General features: G+C 39.3%; 1 protein-coding gene across 1 annotated transcript in view; it reads right to left on the bottom strand.

Moving 5' to 3' along the window:
* clmpb (CXADR like membrane protein b) overlaps window positions 1-18,131 on the bottom strand; it is a 91,495-nt gene that overhangs the window by 11,793 nt on the left and 61,571 nt on the right. The window contains exons 2-3 of the mRNA XM_084717195.1: window positions 10,961-11,112; window positions 1,374-1,572 (exon numbers count right to left, since the gene is read on the bottom strand). Coding sequence (XP_084573321.1) covers window positions 1,374-1,572; window positions 10,961-11,112 — 351 coding nt within the window. The remainder of the gene's footprint in view (window positions 1-1,373; window positions 1,573-10,960; window positions 11,113-18,131) is intronic.

Consider the following 18,131-nt stretch of genomic DNA (forward strand, 5'->3'; position numbering starts at 1 on the left):
TCCATTAGAAAACCAATAACCGCGGGTTGAACTAATCTCCCATGATGTTTTAATAAATCGCCTGCTTTTCTGACATTGAGAACGATCTCGCTCCTCCCGCTGGACTTTGTGGCTGGCTTTTGTGCTACAGCCGCTCCCCTTTTGCTGTCTGTCCTTCAGAGTTGTTTAGCTGTCTGAGATTCGCAGGCAGAGACACATATTACCACTGAGCTAGTTGCTAAGCCATTTATAACCATCTATATAAATGAGGAAAACAAAAAGAAGGAAAAAGAAGGGGATAAAATGCACAATAATGACTTTGCTGTGGCTTATGATGCTAAAACAGGCTTTTCTATAGTTGGAAGAATTAAGACTTGACTTGTACAAATAATTTTCCTAAGTAGCTTATCAAGAGTTAGATTGATGACAACCGACTTTTTCAATGTCATTTACTACTAGTAAATTTCATTACAGGATGTCCCTCAAACAGAGCAGGGTCTGTTTTCTCACTGATCTTATATAAGGTACAGATGTACACTTCTAATGAGATATATAACGTTATTTGGCTTGTCCCCATTAGTGGTTCCTGGTAGAATGTTTTATAAAGTTTCCACTGGAACCCTTTCAGAGAGTTCTACCTAGAACCCAACACAAAGGATTCCACCCAGAACCCTTTTGGGCTCTTTTCCACGAAATCACTTATCCTTGGAGCCTTGGTACTATCAAATGAACCAGCCCACATTTCCATTTTTGAGCAGAACAATTGCACAAAACATATCAACCTGTAGAGAATTACCTACCCACTTTGGTGTTCCATGACAACCTGCTATTTTTTGGTTTCTCCTCTTTTTGGAATCAAATTTTCAGGTTGCCAACCAATTTTTGCTGGAAATGCTCATAACGGTTCAACATTAGGTACTTGAACTGGAACAGGGCTGGTTCCATGTTGGTGGAAAAGTTTTTTCTGGGTAGGTTCAGGAAGAACCTTTTTGTTACCCTTAATTCTAAGAGTGTGTTAGCCTTGAATTTAACCTGATGCTTGCCCATTTGACTCGGAGTCTAACATAATCAATAAGTTCTATGCTCTTCCAGACGCAGTCGTATGTTTCTGGTCTCACCTCATCAACAAACCAATCCAAACCAACCCAAACAGCATGAGCAAAATCAAATCACACTGTCTGAATCAAATTGAATCATTAGATCAGTCAGCATGACGGAGGAAATGTGCCAGGCTAATGATCCAGTGATTAGGTCTGTATGTGTGTTTATGTGTGTGACAGACCGTGTGTGTATGTATGCACAAAATGGATATGGGTCTCTTCATAACTCAGTGGCGGACATCCAACTTGATTGTGTGTGTGTGTGTGTGTTACAATGAGTCTGCCAACACTCACCCAGCACAATGAGGTTGACCTGGCTCCAGTGGTACTTTCCCCCAACTTTGACTTTACAGTAGTATTCCCCAGAGTCAGTCAGCAGCAGGTCACTGATCAGCAGGGAGGCGTCTCCACCCATGTACTCCCCAGCAAAGGACAGACGGCTGGCCTCGCTGCCCTCATTGGTGTACACCTGTCCCCCAAAGAAGGTTATGATCTAGAAATATTGAAGAGAAGGAAATTAGAGATTTATTTTAACATTGTTTATTGTATTCAACTGAGAGAGACAGTTAACAGCATCTGTCTTCCAGTAAAAAATACAGGGATTTAGTGGAATCAACTAACCTTTTCTCAATAACTTAAGGTAAATATGCAAATTTTATTTGTTAAAAATGATAAAACTGATAAAAATTTCAAGTATTTATCTTCAGAACACCTCAGAGCTCTTCAACAGGAACAGAACAACATTTCTCAACACAAAGCTGCAAGGAATTTAGGGATTTGAACATCTAGGATCCAAAATATCATGAAAAGATTTAGACAATCCAGACAAATCTCTGCACAGGCTAAAAAATACCACAGAATGCCTGTGACCTTTGACCCCTGAGGCCCTATTAATGCTGAAAGGTACATACAGGTTTCGGAGCAACACATGCTGCCATCTACACAATGTCTTTTTCAGAGATGTCCCTGCTTATTTCAGCAAGACAATGCTAAGACACATTTTGCGTATATAACGTGTTTTCTAGACTGTCCTGTCTGCACTCCAGACCTGTCTCCCACTCAAAATATGTGGTACGTTATGAAGCACTTTCAAAACTTGAAGAATTAGTGTCCTCAATTCCCAAATGTTTAGTGGGTACTGTTAAAAGAAAAGTTGATGTAACAGAGTGGTAAACATGCCCCTGTCCTGGATTTTTTGGAATGCATTGCATGAATCACATTCAGAATGAGTGTATATTCATAAAAAACAATGATGTTAACCAGTTTGAACATTAAATATCTTGTCTTTGTGTTGCATTCAGTTGAATATAAGTTTTTGCAAATCACTGCATCCTGTTTTTCTTTACATTTTACACAATGTTCCAACTTTTTTTGAAACTGAGGTTCGAATTAATGCAACAAATCCCCCTAATAAGGCTTTTATATCACTTAACAACATGTTTGGTGAACTTCATTTCCAAATCCCAACAGTAATACCCTTGACATATTTGACTGGTAGCCTGCCATTAACATTTAAAAATACATTACTCTTATCATGGTGTACGTACAGCTCCAGCATATCCACAGTCCCTCACTGGGTCCACAGTCTTGAGAAAAACATAATACCAGCACTCATGGGTAACATTGTTAACAATCACTTTTTAATTAACACTGGGGAAATAATATTTTACAAATGAATGCATTTGCTAGAATGCCAGTATCCTGCCAGTGTTCATTTAGCTGATTATCTGTGTGCACTGTTATCTCCTTATGCTCTTTCTACAAGCCGCGCTGTCAAATTGACCAAATAAAAATCTATTCTGGTGCTGAGATAAAAGATTAAAATGGCCACAGTGGCACTGATGTGATGTTAAGCTAGACAGCTGAACAAATGTCTCGCACCCGACATTGTCCCAAGTACAAACTACTATAAATGTATAAGAAAAGAATGTGTTCTGCTTTTTTGTACTCAGTTATTTTGATAATTAGAAAATTAATCATGTGCCTTGTTTTATTTCATTTTGGTGCATAACCCCTGAACAGTGAGATCATGCAAATCAGCAGAGGTATTAATTGTCCAACAAATTATTTCAGTTTTCACCAAATACACAAAACTTAATCTTTTGTTTTATTATGTGATACTGTTATCTTATAACTGGTTTTGTAGCACGGCTTGTTTGGCATGACTACCATAGCACTTGAGTGTATTGCACTACTGTCAGCATACAGTGCTTGCTTCATCAAAAAATTAGCATGTGTATATATTAGCATGTAAGTTTGCTAACTGGGCAGTGTCATGAATACTGAGTATGAGGTGACAAAACTTGAGTGTTAAGTTCACTTACATAGCCTTTCCTGATTTTATCTAAGCTTGAACTGTTGTGCACTGCTTTTCTTAAATATGTTTTTACATTTCTATTCTTGCTCTGTACCATCTTATTTTATCTGTTTGAGTTGTTATGTGACACTTGATCCTGTCTGTTTTATTTTGTTGTCTTTGTGAAGCATTTTGTAATGTGAATTTTAAAAAAGTGCTCTATAAATAAAGATTATTATTATTATTATTATTATTATTATTATTATTATTATTATTATTATTATTATTATTATTATTACATATACCATAGACAGGCTTGGGGAGTAATCAGGAAATATAAAAAGCTAATTGTATCCCACTGGAGCTACAGAAAAAAAAGATGTAATCAGATTACAGTTGCATTTAGTAAAAATGGGAATTATTTAGCAGGATTAAAAATGTAAAATACATTTTAAAATAAAGAACGACATATTATCATGTGCAGTGTGCACACATCGCAACACCACCCGTGAAAACAACTAATCTTAGAGTCAGTTCACTATCATGGCCTCCAATGAAAAAATGCTTTACTGGGTTGAAATTTCACGATTATTTTTTCTTTAAATAAAAAAAAGGAACAGCATCACAGTACAGTGACAGTGCTATGCTATGTTAATGCTGTCATCATCCAAGACTGGACATCTATTTAAAATAAACACGTAATTTTACAGGTAGCCAAATCTGCTGAAAAAATGGGACTGAAGGCGGAGAGTGTGTATTCTGTGCAACCACATCTCTGTATCTCTGTGCAATTATCCAATTTTTTTCTCTTGATGTAATGCTACACACCATGTGTGTATTTTGATGTATGCATTATAATATAAATATAACGCAATAATTGTGTACAGTTATCCATATACATGTATAAGTTAAAGGTGTATAAGGTGTACATACGTGTACAGTTTTTAATTCATGTTTTATATTTTCAGTCTTTTAAAATGTATTCTATTTTATTCTACTTGTATCATATTTATCACTTACTCCTACCTGTACTTTTAATCCTTGAGCTTTCAGCAGTGTGAGATCAATAAATTTATCTTATCTCTTAAAAAATGTAAAACACAAAAGAAAACCAAATGAATAGTATTTTTATCAGAACTTTAAAAACAAATATTAAGATTAGGTTAGTACAGAAAAAGAAGTTTGTGTTACAGCCTGCGATTGACACAATCTATTTTTCTTTTTTCCTTTTATTTTTAGCACAGGGTTTGTTGATCTTTGCAAAGGCTGGGTCTTCAAAGGAAAAAATCTGATGATCTGAAATTTCACTGCAGACACCTAACATCTGTAAACCTGTAGTGGAAAGCTTTCATTTTCTCTTCTCTGCCTGTTTATGTCTTTGCTTATTTCCTCTCCTTGTTTTTCTTTGCCTCTTTCCTTCTCTTCTCTTCATCCCTCTCCCTCCATCCACATACACAAACACAAACAAACACAGCTGTCACAGTGGCCTATTACTCAGGGCAAGTGAGAGCCTGCAGATGGGGACTGCTAAATGCCGGTGCCACAGCGCATCAGTGCTAAAGAAACAGGGGCACCTGCTGTGATCACAGGTGACGACTGGCCATTTACACACACACACATGCACAGACCTACACACGCATGCTAGCGTCCAGGCAAACATGTAGAGAGCAAACACCGTATGAATGCAAACAGACATACATTATGGTGCCACAGCTACAGGCACCGAGCGACACGGCCCTGACACCTACACAAAGTGGGACATATTTTGAAAAACATCTGCCGCTGGGCACACTTCTACTGTCTGCATGAACTCTGAACATTTATTACTCACATATACATGAGTGTACGCTACAATATGTGTGTGTGTATTTATGCTTCTAGTTATGTCTGGGTGCAGGGAGATAGTGAAAGTGCCGGAAAGCGTCAGGAATTTAAGAGGAAGTTAGTAAAATGGCCACAGGCTGTTAGTATACTTTGTTTATAGTATATAGTGTGTGCAGACATGATGTCCATGCCTTCTCCAGCTTTTCTGACTGGAAGGAAATTTTTTTACTTACATAATAAAAATGTTTCAAATTTTATTTTTTCTTGACTTGCAAGGTTATTGTCAGATGCAATAAAACATTGGAAACGCTTAATTTCATGGGACATGCATAAGACTGTCATTACACTGCCATAACCATGTCATGAAACCTGCCATGAACATGATGTGGTCTGAATGTTTGTGACTATTGTCACTGAGAGTCATGTGCTGAGCTAAATCACACCGGTGCTGACGAGCTGCCATGACAAAGACATTATTGGCTTGATTAATGTCAAGTTGTCACAACAAAGATGTCTCAAGCAATATCGACTTTTCATTAGAAATAATATAATTCAATGAATGACACAATAAAAAACAGTCATAAACATTCATAAAGACTCCTTCTTGTTCATGACAGATGTCAAGACATGGTTATGACAGTGTAATGACAGTCTTATGCACACCTGTTGAAATAAAGTGTTGCCAAAACATTTAATATCAAGTTTAACAGAACCTGAACTCTGCCTGTGGTGCATGAATATGGCAAACATCAAATTCTAATGTTATATTTGTTTTTATCACACTTTCTTAAAATAGAATAATACATGATAGTTGTTCACCTATTCTCAAAGAGAAACTGTTAAAGATTATTAAGACTATATTAAGTTATATTAAATTGTATTTATATAATCCAAAATCACAGTTTGCCTCAATCTGTGCAGCAGTTACACCCCCGTCTTTGAACACTTGATTTGTGTAAGGAAAAACTTCCCCCCAAAATTACACATAAACTAAGACTATTTACAGTCAAGACATTTAAATTTTGCTTTAAAATTCTTATCCATAATATAATGTTGGTGAAATACATCTGAATAGGGTAAATACAGAAGAAGATGAAATAGGGATTGACCAGAGTAAGAAGGTTAAAAGAAATATTTTAGATTATTTTTATTAGTTACAATGGTTTGATGTACATAACCTAAAGCTGCAGTTTTCCGAGTTTGATTGGATGCTTTTGCATTCATGATGACCTTCAAGCCCTCAAGCTAAAACAACTCGCTATGTGATGGCTGCTTTGGGTGGGGTCTGTGGTGACAGGTCAATTAAATGATCAGAATTTTTGCATTGTGTGCATGAAACACTTTGCAAACTCAAGGCTGTAAAGAATGTGCGTCCAGTGCGCACATTGTTAGTTCTGAGCCTGCAAAGCCTGCAGCTCAGGGGCAGCCATCTACATTTGCCACAACTGTGATAAGGGGCTGAACCCTTCTGTGACATGTACACATTCAGGAATACAGTCCACACACACACACACACACACACACACACACACACACACACACACACACACACACACACACACACACACACACACACACACACTCTCCTCAGCAAGAGTTACAGCTCAACACTGTACTTTGTAACAACAGATCTGTTTGTATTTGACATTAACTCTGTACAGTAGCAGACATCCAAGTGAGTTTTATTTATGGAACACAAATATGTGTGTCAAAAGTTTGAGCGATCTAGCAAAAAACTACTATTGAGTTACTTATACTCAAACAAAATGTATCACTACCATCTCTGGTCTCCCCAGCGTCATTGTTGGAGACAGTTGCCACTTTCTCACAGCACTGCAGTATTAATGAATATTAATCAGCTCAGGCTGTCACAATTGTCCGGTTGTAATAAATGCTCATAAAGTATAACTGTGAGCTGGTAGGGCAGCAAATTAGCATTTTCTTGCATTTGCAATCAACAGCACACGGTGAGCCCTATTCACACACTGTTAGATTTTTGGAAAATGACATCCATCCTGGTCGGTGGAGCAGCTGTCACTATGGTAATACACAGTGTTCATGAGACTGTACTCATAGTTGCAGTGAAAAAAAGACGGATCAGTCTGAAGAATGTTGATGAACATTGGTGAGATTCATCGAGTGCAGCTCTCATGCCCCGCCTCAGCCCCTCTGTGTCCTTAACACATGTAGCCTGTACATTCGCTAACAGAGGCTAAATGTTGACAAGATGCTCTTCCCTTCTCAACACAGCCTTCCAGCAGAACAAAAGAATGATTTATTCATTCAGCTACAGGCGCAGTCTCTTTCCTAATCAAATTTTCAGACGTTTGATTTTAATTAATGGCGCCTTCAATGTTATCTTCCCGTTAAATATTCATTGCAATGTGGCAGCCCCCATCTGAATCATCAAAGCGTGAGACACTTGTTTTCCCCTTTCCTTCAATCCTGGTCCCTCTGTTTCCCCTCCACACTCTCCTTTTCTTTTCTTCCTTTCAGTGTTGCGCTTCTCTGCTAACCAACACATCAGTGAATGAACAAACGACTTCCAAAGAGAAAGGAAATCTCTTTCTACCGACAGAAGGCTGGCGAGATTTTACGCTCTATCTGTTATCAGATACTACGTTCAATTTGTGTGAAGAAAGGCAATGATTCAAAACCAGTGAAACGATTCCAAAATGTCTACAGAGGCAGTGAGACACAAAACCAAGTTAAGGCCATTTAAGACTTTCAGCCAGGTGAGGCTTTACCTAAGACAGCATAGCTGTTTAAGGCTGGAAGACAATGAAGTCTAGACTCTGCTCAACTCCTGATTTCATGTTTTGTGTAGGTTCTAGCTTTCAGGCAGAGACGCACCAAAGGAAACCCAAAGAAATATCACTCTAAGTGGAGCATTTCCCGAGTATATCAAAACAAGTTATAACAAAAAAAATCAGGTATCTGGAATTAAAGGTTTTGGCCTTGCATTGTTTTTAAAATAATAAATACTAATAAAATTGTTTGCTGTTTTTTGCTTATGATGGAGATATAAGTTATCAGTTTAAAACTATATAAAATATGCTTAATATTTTAAATGTAAATCAATGTAAATCAATCTCATAATGTGAATCCCTGAAAAATAAAGCATAATAATTGGCAAAGACAGCAGGAGCACTTTAGAGTGGCAGACACACAGTGTTTATTCCGTGAGACAATTTTTCGGTACTGTGTGGCTTTAAAGGAGAATGTGCGTGGTCTCATCAGTTGTGCACTGTTAATGCAGTCTATAATAAAATCTCTAGAGAACCTGGAGTCTCTTCTGAAGTTGATTTAGCAAAATATGTAAGTCCTGCCACTAGGGGTCTCTCTCACATTAAAACAATAACAACAAACGTAGTTTGACAATGTTGTGAAGTGGTGTGGGATCATGGGAATTGTTTTCTTCACTGTTAAACAACCACCATAGCTGATGAAAATCTATCTGACATGACTCGGGGAGAAATCATGTTCATGGATAAGGTCAAATTAAAGTTTATTCATATTATGCTTAGTCACTATTGCCATCATCCTTCCTCTCTCTTTGACTTGTCCTGTGTTTTCCTGGAAGCTATAGCAAGGAGCTAAAAATGACTAGAAGGAAACACATCATTACCTTGAATAAATTACAGATGTCTCTGTGTTTGAACATTGTTGGAAACATTTGGGATAATGTAACATATCAAGTGTTTTTAGACATTTTAATGTAAAAATCGTATATATTGTAGCATTAAAGAGAAATATTGCAGTAATGCACCTCCATCTCCTAGTTAATTAATGTTAACTTGAGTTAGCAAATTTCTGCCTAGCTTAAAACATTCCACTTCTTCAGGTTAGTGTTAGTTCTACTACCAAGCCATGGAAAGTAATGAAAACATGATTAAACAGTTTCTGTGTTAAGAAACAGTACAGTAATTTTTGTAAATAATGCTAAAATGAAAGTAATGTTTCAGTCGTTCTAGTGTGAGTATTTGCTGCGCTCCAGAAAAAGAGCAAAGGGTCCAAGGTTACACCTTCAAAATGAGTTGCAGAACATTCTGCAGCATGATTGTTCCTTTGTGAAAGGTACTAAAACCTTAAGTGCCACAGTAACTTTGGGCATTGAGTTAATGTGCAACTATTATGCCTCCTGTTGAAAATCAATCAGCATGACTCAAATGGAAAAAGATAGAGGATAAAAAGAGAGAAAGACAGATGGAAAGAAGAAGGGGGAAAAGATAATGTAAGGTAGATTAAAAAAAAATAAAAAATACAACAGCAGACAGAGGTTCCCACTGTCATTTTGAAAGGCCCCTAGCAAAGGTCACAAAATCTGTAACCCGAGGATTCCAAGCCATCAAGCTATGATTAAGTTACTCTAATGCTTAAATTCTGCCTGTAACATAAAACAGTTTTATTTTTTACCTCTGAAAAGGACAGAAATCTGGTTGTTCCTGTTTTAAATCAGCACTTACAGATGAATTACATTTTTTTACGCCTTGTTTTGCAATGTAGCTTATGGTAACATCAGTTCTTTTCACCCTGCACCCTATTTTTTAATCTAAGTGACTAATAGGGACAACAGTTTTTGAAAATGGTCTAGTATTACATGGAATTGCTGCAGCTGTCAACTGTGAAATAGACTAAATGGAACCCTTGTAATAATAATAATAATCATAATCATAATCATCATAATAATAATAATAATAATAATAATAATAATAATAATAATAATAATAATAATAATAATAATAATAATAATAATAAATGAATACATGTAATTTTCTACATGGCATTTCTTCCAGTGCTTCTGTGAGACCAGCCTAAATACAAAATATTACTGTTTATAATGGTAAAATTACTGTTTGTAAACAGAGTCTGGTGGCTTTGGCCTTCGCAATATATCTGTTTTTTCTGGTTAAATAAAAATAATCTTACTCTTTAAAATAGGTCTGTGTCTGTAGGGATCATTTCTAGGGCTACATTATTTGGTGAAAAAGTCATATTGGGATTATTTTGACTGAACTTGCAATTGCAATATATGATATGATTAGTGGAAATGATCAGTTTTGCGTTACAATTTCCATCTTCACTGAAAAAAAAACTATTAAAACCATTACAATGTGATATTTATTGAGATCTGTAGCCAACAAACATGTCGTCTTTCATTTGGAGAGCAAGATTTGTAGGCCAGGTCATCTCTGTCACACTACAGTTCTTCATTATAATGTTAGTTTCTCATACATTCTTCCTTCTTTAGAAAAATTGCGATTTGGTCTGATTCTGCAATTTGGATATTGCACTTGGGCATATTGTGATTTTATTGTGATTGCGATTGATTGTGCAGCCCTAATTATTTCCATAATGTTGTCGGACACTTAGAATAACAATCTGAGCCTCAGAGGCAAAACAAGCCCTTTTAGTGGATGTACTTAGTTGTGCGCAATTGCCCATAAGAATTACATTGCAGCATGTTTTACGCCTGACAGATGCAGCGATTTTGCTCAATACTGGACAAGTTACAAAAATTGTTGTCCACAACAGTCACTTGGACACAAAAATATGGGAGAATAGGGTCAAGGTTGATAAAAAACAAAGTTTCCCTTTAAGTATGTCCTAGAAACCGAAGTATCGTAACAATAAGTCTCTGTTATCTCAGTCGTGATATAGTGAAAATACAATTTCCAAGGGACTCTTTTCAATTAATGTGGTGACAAACCGCAATGAAATGGTGGGTAAAAAACAGAAGCAAAAAGAAATCTTATCTCACCACTTTCTGTTTGGAGTTTGGTTTCTGCAGCAGCCACTCGATGTCAAGAGAGTTGGACCATGGGAACTGATGGTGGCATGGTAAGGTGGCATTGTCCCCGACGACCTTCTTCATCTCTGTCTGGGCCCCCACTGACAGCAGGCTGAATAGAACTGAGGAAGAGGAGGAGAGAGGTAGAGAGATGTCAGATGGGGACACAGACTCGATCCAAACTTGAGACAAGACAAGAGGCAGATGCTGCGGATAGGAGGCAAAAACCATGCCGATAGAGGAAATTGAGACGGAAAGACGCAGCGAGAGATATGACTCAGAATCCCAATCACTGTCTGACAGATGCTGAGATATGTCTCACCCGAACGCTGAGGAGAGACGGAATGGTGATTCTTTTTTACAGGAAATAGAGTTTGGCATTGGAGGTCAGAGAGAAGAATTATGATGATTTTTTGTTAACCCCTTTTGACAAGGGCAGAGAACATATTCTTATTTGCAGTAACAGCTGTGGGAAGATGTGGCCTGGGAAACAAAGGTGCACACATTTTTGACAAAATCAATATCACAATATTTTTGATGAAGTACCTCGATACCTCGATATTTATCAATGTTGCAACAATAGGGCAGGAATGACTATCAGTGCTTTCACATAATATGAACACAATGAGAGTTTTGATAAATAATTAGTGATGTGGATATAAGTGGATAAAAGCAAACCATAGAACAGACAAATCTGTAATGCAGCCATTTAAACCAGGAAAAGACAACACATATGCCATGCTTATGGCAATGGTGGCACAGGTAGATGCAGCAGTCAGTAGCTCCTTCAAACTTAAGTACTTTCCTCCTTTTTCTGCTTATTGCTTAAATATATCACCTTTGATAAAAATACACTTGTAGCCACTGAAAAAAAAAGTCAGGAGTTTAAAGCGCGGTGGACCTTGAGCGATCAAAAATGCCTGCACCATCTTTCATCCACGCAGTGAGATCAGCTGGACGCGACAATGTAGAGCAGAATGGGGACAAAAGCCATGCTCACCCAGTGTTGACTTAAGGGCGCCCCTGGCTAATGCATGGTCAGGAAAATGAAAAGGATGAAATGGGACACAGGCTGGTCAAACAACGGGAAATCAGAGACTGTTGTGCCCACATCTTACAGACACCGGTTCTACCACAACTTCCCGCATCAAGCTTGACGGGTGGACCACGTTCTGCATTATGCGAGACACCGGCAGGACAAGGGGAGGGCTGCTTACATGTGCTTACATTGATGATGCTTTGTGCTCAAACGTAGCCAAATGCAGCCAATGTTTCCCAGCTTTTAATGTAAGCTGTTGATCATTTTATCATTGTTGTGTTGCTGCTGTTCAACCTAATAAAAATTTTTAAAAATGCACTACAGAATTATTTCCTGGGTATATACCTATATGTGTTTACAGATGTATAAATGTAATTAACTGTATATATTGTTTTATTTTATTTGGTTTAATGTTTTATGTGCTCTGAATTTAATAAATTATCTGTATATATGATGTGTGTGTGTGTTGCACAAAGGAACTATAACTCTTGTTTAATTGTGCAACCCTATGTTGTGTGACAGTAATAAATAACCTTGATACACTGAAACATTGATATCATATAATGGTTACGAAATCTAAGATGATATGAAGTCTCATATTATGACTAGTCTTTCATAAGTTTTCTGGCCGCTTTCCTCCTATCAAGTGTGATAAAGTATAAAAAATGGAAACATGTTTTGACACCACCCACAACTACCGCAAAAGGAACGTGCAATCATAATTTCACACACATTCCCAAATCCCACAGTCCACTCAGTGAAAAGCTTGGGTTGCAAAAAAAAAGTAGTAATAATTACGAGTGTGTGCACAAGTGAGTGACTTTGGGCACCAGCCAGCCTGTCAGGGCCTGTGTCTCAGTGGGGAGCAGCGAGGCTAATTTATTGGAGGATGCTGGACAGCCCGGCGGGCTTGAGTGGAATTAGCTAGAGGCGTCACAGGGGTTTGTTGGAAGCTCAAGCTATGGATGGTGTGTGTGTGTGTGTGTGTGTGTCTGTGTGTGTGTGTTTAGAGGGGGTGGTGCTCTGATTAGATATTTTCCCTCCTCCACCTGGTAGAAAGACTGAACAACACTGCAGAGCTCCACTAAGCTCAAATGTGACAGATATTTTTGGCTCTACAACATTTAACTTAACTACCCGCCTTTAATTTAATTGCTGAATGAGCCAATAGCTCCCAGGGATTCTGAGTGCCGAAAATAAAGTTATCCAGCCAGCAGATGCTCATTTGGAATCATGCAGGAATGTACAGGTTGTGTAAATATTGTTACTTCTCCTTTTTATTATCATGCTGCTTTATAGCTTAGAGGATCAATATTTCCTCCCGTTTGCAGAGAACAAATAAACATCATGGTGTGGAACACAAAGAAAAACTATGTTTGATCACAGGTGTTCTGTCTGCGGTAGGGTGATTCAACTCAGAGCTGCTCAATGAAAGAATGCCTTTGTGCTCAGCGAACACAATCACATGCTGTCAAATGTTCCACAGGAGGCCAAATGTGGCCTGAGAGTGCATCAGCACTCACTGGGCGCCTGTCCACTTGTGCACTGGTCCACCCTCACAGGAGCCAACACCCTGTCCCATAAGTGATCTCTGGGCCAATCAAAATGTCAGCTCTGTGCTGTGAAACCAATGAGTCAGTGCTGACGCAGGACACAGGGGCGAAGAGGAGCCTTGCACAAACAACTTCTCCATTCATACAGATGACATCATCTGCTGGATTTCAGCAGTTCTTCAAGTTTTGTTTAAGCTCCGTCTCTACTTTTCGAGTCTTCAGCTATAAACCCGAGCTCCAGGCTGTTCACTGTCAATCAAGTTTAAGGTTTCCAATTGGCATTCACCAGTTGGACAGCGAGAGACAGAGAGCGGGCACTTTACGGTTGGAGTGTTTGTGTGTCCATTTTGGCAGCCCACAAGTGACAGGACAAATTGCTGAGGTCCTTCTGCTCTTTTGGACCACCTGCTCAGTACAAATCATTAGACAGCAGAAAAATACAGGCCTCCCCTCCGCAAAGAGGAGCTCCTGGACCCGGAAGGTATCTCCCGTTTATGACTTTTTAATGCAGCGTTTGCAGGCTCATTTATCTTGTGGGCTCCCCACCGATATCAGCTTGGATGTCAGAAAAGACGGGGAGAGTTTTGCAGCATAAAGATCATCCAAGAGGGGGAATCGTCAGACCATGTGTGTGTGCAGCTGGTTGGACCTAATGGTGCAAGTTAATGCTTGATGGTGGTATAGTAGTCCGCTGGGAGACCTGTGCCCACCTTCTCCCTTCAGCTCCTCAGGCTGGCCTCTGTAATCAGTGCTCCCACACTCATCAGCAGCCCGGGGCTGAACCCAGCACTGTGTAGCAGGCCTGATAAGAGCTCCCTGCTTCCTTTCTCACCTCCCACCTCCTACTTAACTGCCCGCCGCTTCAACTGTAGGCTCTGTAAATGGGAGAGTTTACCTGAAAGATAGATAGGGCCAGGGTGACCGCTAAAAGCGGTGGAACTGCAATCTTTTTCCACACAAAGTACTTGACTTTCCACAAGCTGACTTTAAATTGACCTTCAAACAATAACTGGGGTCAGTCTATTAACTATGGCCATGGTGGTGTCAAAAATGTGCTTCATTGCCCAACAGCGAGGATTTAAGTGCCATAAATAGGCCTTTTTTACTGCTGCCATTTTGACATGAAATAGTAGGGCAAACAGGTGTGTCCAGTGATACTAATTATGGTTCATTCCATTCAGATAAAATAGAATCAGGGTCCTGCTATTAATATTATTCTTACTATTTTAATAATAACAGTAATAGCCTGTGTATGTAAGTGCTAATTCATATCAATATGGCATTAGGCTGACACCTAGTGGTTGGTTTATCGATTGGTTGGTTGTTCGGCTCTTGTCCGATCAAATTCTTACTGATCAGACAGCTGCTGGTGTTACTTTAATAAGGAGAAAAGTGCTTCTTAATCCAAACTTTTCAAGGAGTGGAACATATGCAGACCTGATGTATTTTATATTTGAGTGAGAGGCTCTTTACTAAACATTTACTCAGCTCAAAACTAATTGATACCATGTCAAACTACCAGCACAAACTGCTACATTGTCCCCATCCTCAGGTGACAGAAGAGCTGATTGGATGTACAGTTTAGTTTTCATGTCAACATGTGGATGGATTTTACTCTGCTGGACCGCTTTATCAATGAGTGCTGGCCTGTAACACAAGCTCAATTATAGATCAATGTTGTGCACAGGCTGTCCGTGACCTCACTTCAAACTTGAAAGCTGGAAGTTTTGCTATGTTTTATGTTGTTTTAGGGTTTATTTTTTAGGGTATCTTGTTAAATTTGGTCCTGGCATGTTACCAATGTGGCTATTCCCACAGACTGGGGCAAAGCTACGCTAATATTGAGGGACACTCATGGGAAACTGTGTTAACATTAAGCCTTAATTTGAAGCCAGCAGCATACAACAGTAGTGAGTCACATGATGGGAACTGTTTTTCATTTTGTTTTTTGTGGAAGATTACTGCAGTGCTAGCTGTGTTGGCTCGTCAGTGGTGTCTGCATGTGGTTGTATTGCTGCTGTATGTAAATTTACTTGATAGACATGCCCTGAAGGTAACATAGCAATATAAGTGGCTACGTGAGAAAAAGAAATGGTGAAACTGTAGGCATTCATTTACTCAGAAACGCTGTGTAACTTGACAAAAAAGTCTGTTGTATGTATTTAACAGCAAAATATAGACAGAAAATAGGCTGTATCTGTGACAGAAATAAAATTGTCTTAGTTTTTCCAAGAAAGAGCCAGCAGATGAATCAAAAGGGGTACTGACTGCTGTACAATCGCTGCTCCTCACTTTCCCCACTTATTTATGGTGTTGTGGAGGGGCTTTTGTATCTGTGGAATGGATGACACAGTGCTCCCAGAATAAGCTCGCCTTGATATGAGTTTGTGCTTGCATTTGGATTGGCCTCATTCACCGTACAGTGTGCACAGCTGGGACGGTTGGACTGCAAGACCCCATCATTTGTGTCAATATCAGCTATGAGACACAACAGAATTGTGTCTGTTGCAGCTTTGAACAAGGTATGAAAAACTGTTTTGTAAGTTAAATTAAGGTCTCTGACCTTGGCTTTTAATTTGTAGTAAGGTGACTTAGAAACAATAAAAACTGAACCATATTAGCTTAAACCCAGACAACATTCTGGGTCACAGTGCTGTGTGCACATTCACTTGTCTTTGAGAGATTCCGTGCGGACATGGGAAAAGCCATGTAAATAAACATGGCCATCTTGAGGGAGAGATAAATGTGGAGAGGACTTGTGATATGGTAGCTGGTGCCATATCCTACATCCCTCTTTCTCTTTCATTGTGTCAACTTTTCTCGGCTCCACTTGGCTCAGCTTCATGCTTCCATTTGTGGCTAGGTTCAATCTTAAACCACAGAAAGAAAAGGAAAGAAGCATATCATAATTAACAAAAGAAAGTGGGGGCTAACACCAGAGGTTTAGAGGGGGAGAAAGATAGACACATTTGACAAAGAGGGAGAGAGTGAGAGGCTAGGGTGAAATATGGAGGAACCCATTTCTATGACAAGGCCCTAGGGGGAGTTGTGCTCCAGTAAATCCGCCTTACAGAGCCCTGCAATCTTATTATAGTGTGGCCAGTGAGACGGACAGACAGACAAACAAGACAGGCCTGGATCTTTCACACTGCCCAAAGTCAAGCCCCATATCCCCTCAGTCAGCACATTGGCCTGGCTGGGGCCTTTGCAATGTCCAAAGCTTATGACCTCTGGTGCTCAAACACAGCAGATCAGAGACGGGAGAGGGACAGCGAGAGATAGAGGGGGTGAGAGGAGTGAAAGGACAGAGAAAAGTGGGCTGTGGGAGGGGTGGAGGGATGGTGCAATGCCTTATTTTGAGCATTTACTGTAAGTCATGGGTGTGTAGGATGGATTAAACCATCACAAAGGTGGTTTTAGACACAGGTTAGCAGATGCACAAAAGGAGGAAAAGATTGGAGGTATCACATGTTGTGTGCATTCATGCTGCTTTTCATATATAGAATACATGTGCACCCATTTACATTTTATGTACTGTACATGCGTGACTGCTGGTGTGCATGATGTATACTTTATGTGAACACATGCTCTGCCACAGACACTTCCACTGCTGCCTGTCTGCATAACAGAGATGCGAGGGACTATCTTTTGCCGACAGTAAATAGTGCCTCAGCACACAAACCTTTGATTTAGAATACATCTGTCATCAGGCATACAGACTCAAGTCACATTTGAGCAATGTGTAAAGCTTCACTGCAGCAAGGAAAAGCAACAATCATCTCTCAACTCTGCCAAGCTGTAAAATACCTGTTTATCTTCTGTCGATTACAGGCTCATCAAGGAGCAGGATTAAATCTGACATGGCAAATATAAATACAATTCTTCTATTCTTAATGCTGACATAAAGCTAGTTTTTAGCTGAGTTGCTGATGGGAGCATAGCTCTGATGAGACAACAGTGAAATACTCAGAGCTCAGCGCGCTGTTCAAAAGGCTGTGTCTGCCCCCACCAATAGTACAGCAATCTTGTGTGACCTGAATTGGCTATTCAAATGCCAAACATATATACTATAAATACCACCAGTGTGGCACAGAGATCTGCAGATAGGAGGTTACATCTTGCCCTTTCTCTCTTTCCTGCCGTCTTTGAGGGTTTCGAGGCAGACTTGCTTGAAATGCCAAAAAATCTTCAGATGTCTCAGCAGACAAGAGGCCGCCTCCAGTTGTTAGCGCAGAGGGAGCGCCTGCAAAAACAACCACCATGCACGCTCTGTGAGAGAGTCCTTTATTCATACAGCCACAGCTCCCTTTTTAATTACAGCTTCTTAAGGGGTAAGTCTCTTTAAATGTACCAGGTTATCATGCCCCATTAAAACACATGTTTTGCATATGGCACACTACACTAGTCTCCTTGTAGTTTCAAGGTCCAACTCATGAATATATTGCTTCTGTGAAAATCAAAGGGGCTGTTTTTCTCTGACTGGAGGCTGGCTCTTTGAAGGGATAAAATCCCATAATCCTCCTCGCCTCGCACCCAGCGACTGACGCTC

The sequence above is a fragment of the Lutjanus erythropterus genome, chromosome 4, assembly GCF_056507025.1.
Source record: "Lutjanus erythropterus isolate fLutEry1 chromosome 4, fLutEry1.hap2, whole genome shotgun sequence".
In the NCBI taxonomy this organism is placed as follows: Eukaryota; Metazoa; Chordata; class Actinopteri; order Lutjaniformes; family Lutjanidae; genus Lutjanus; species Lutjanus erythropterus.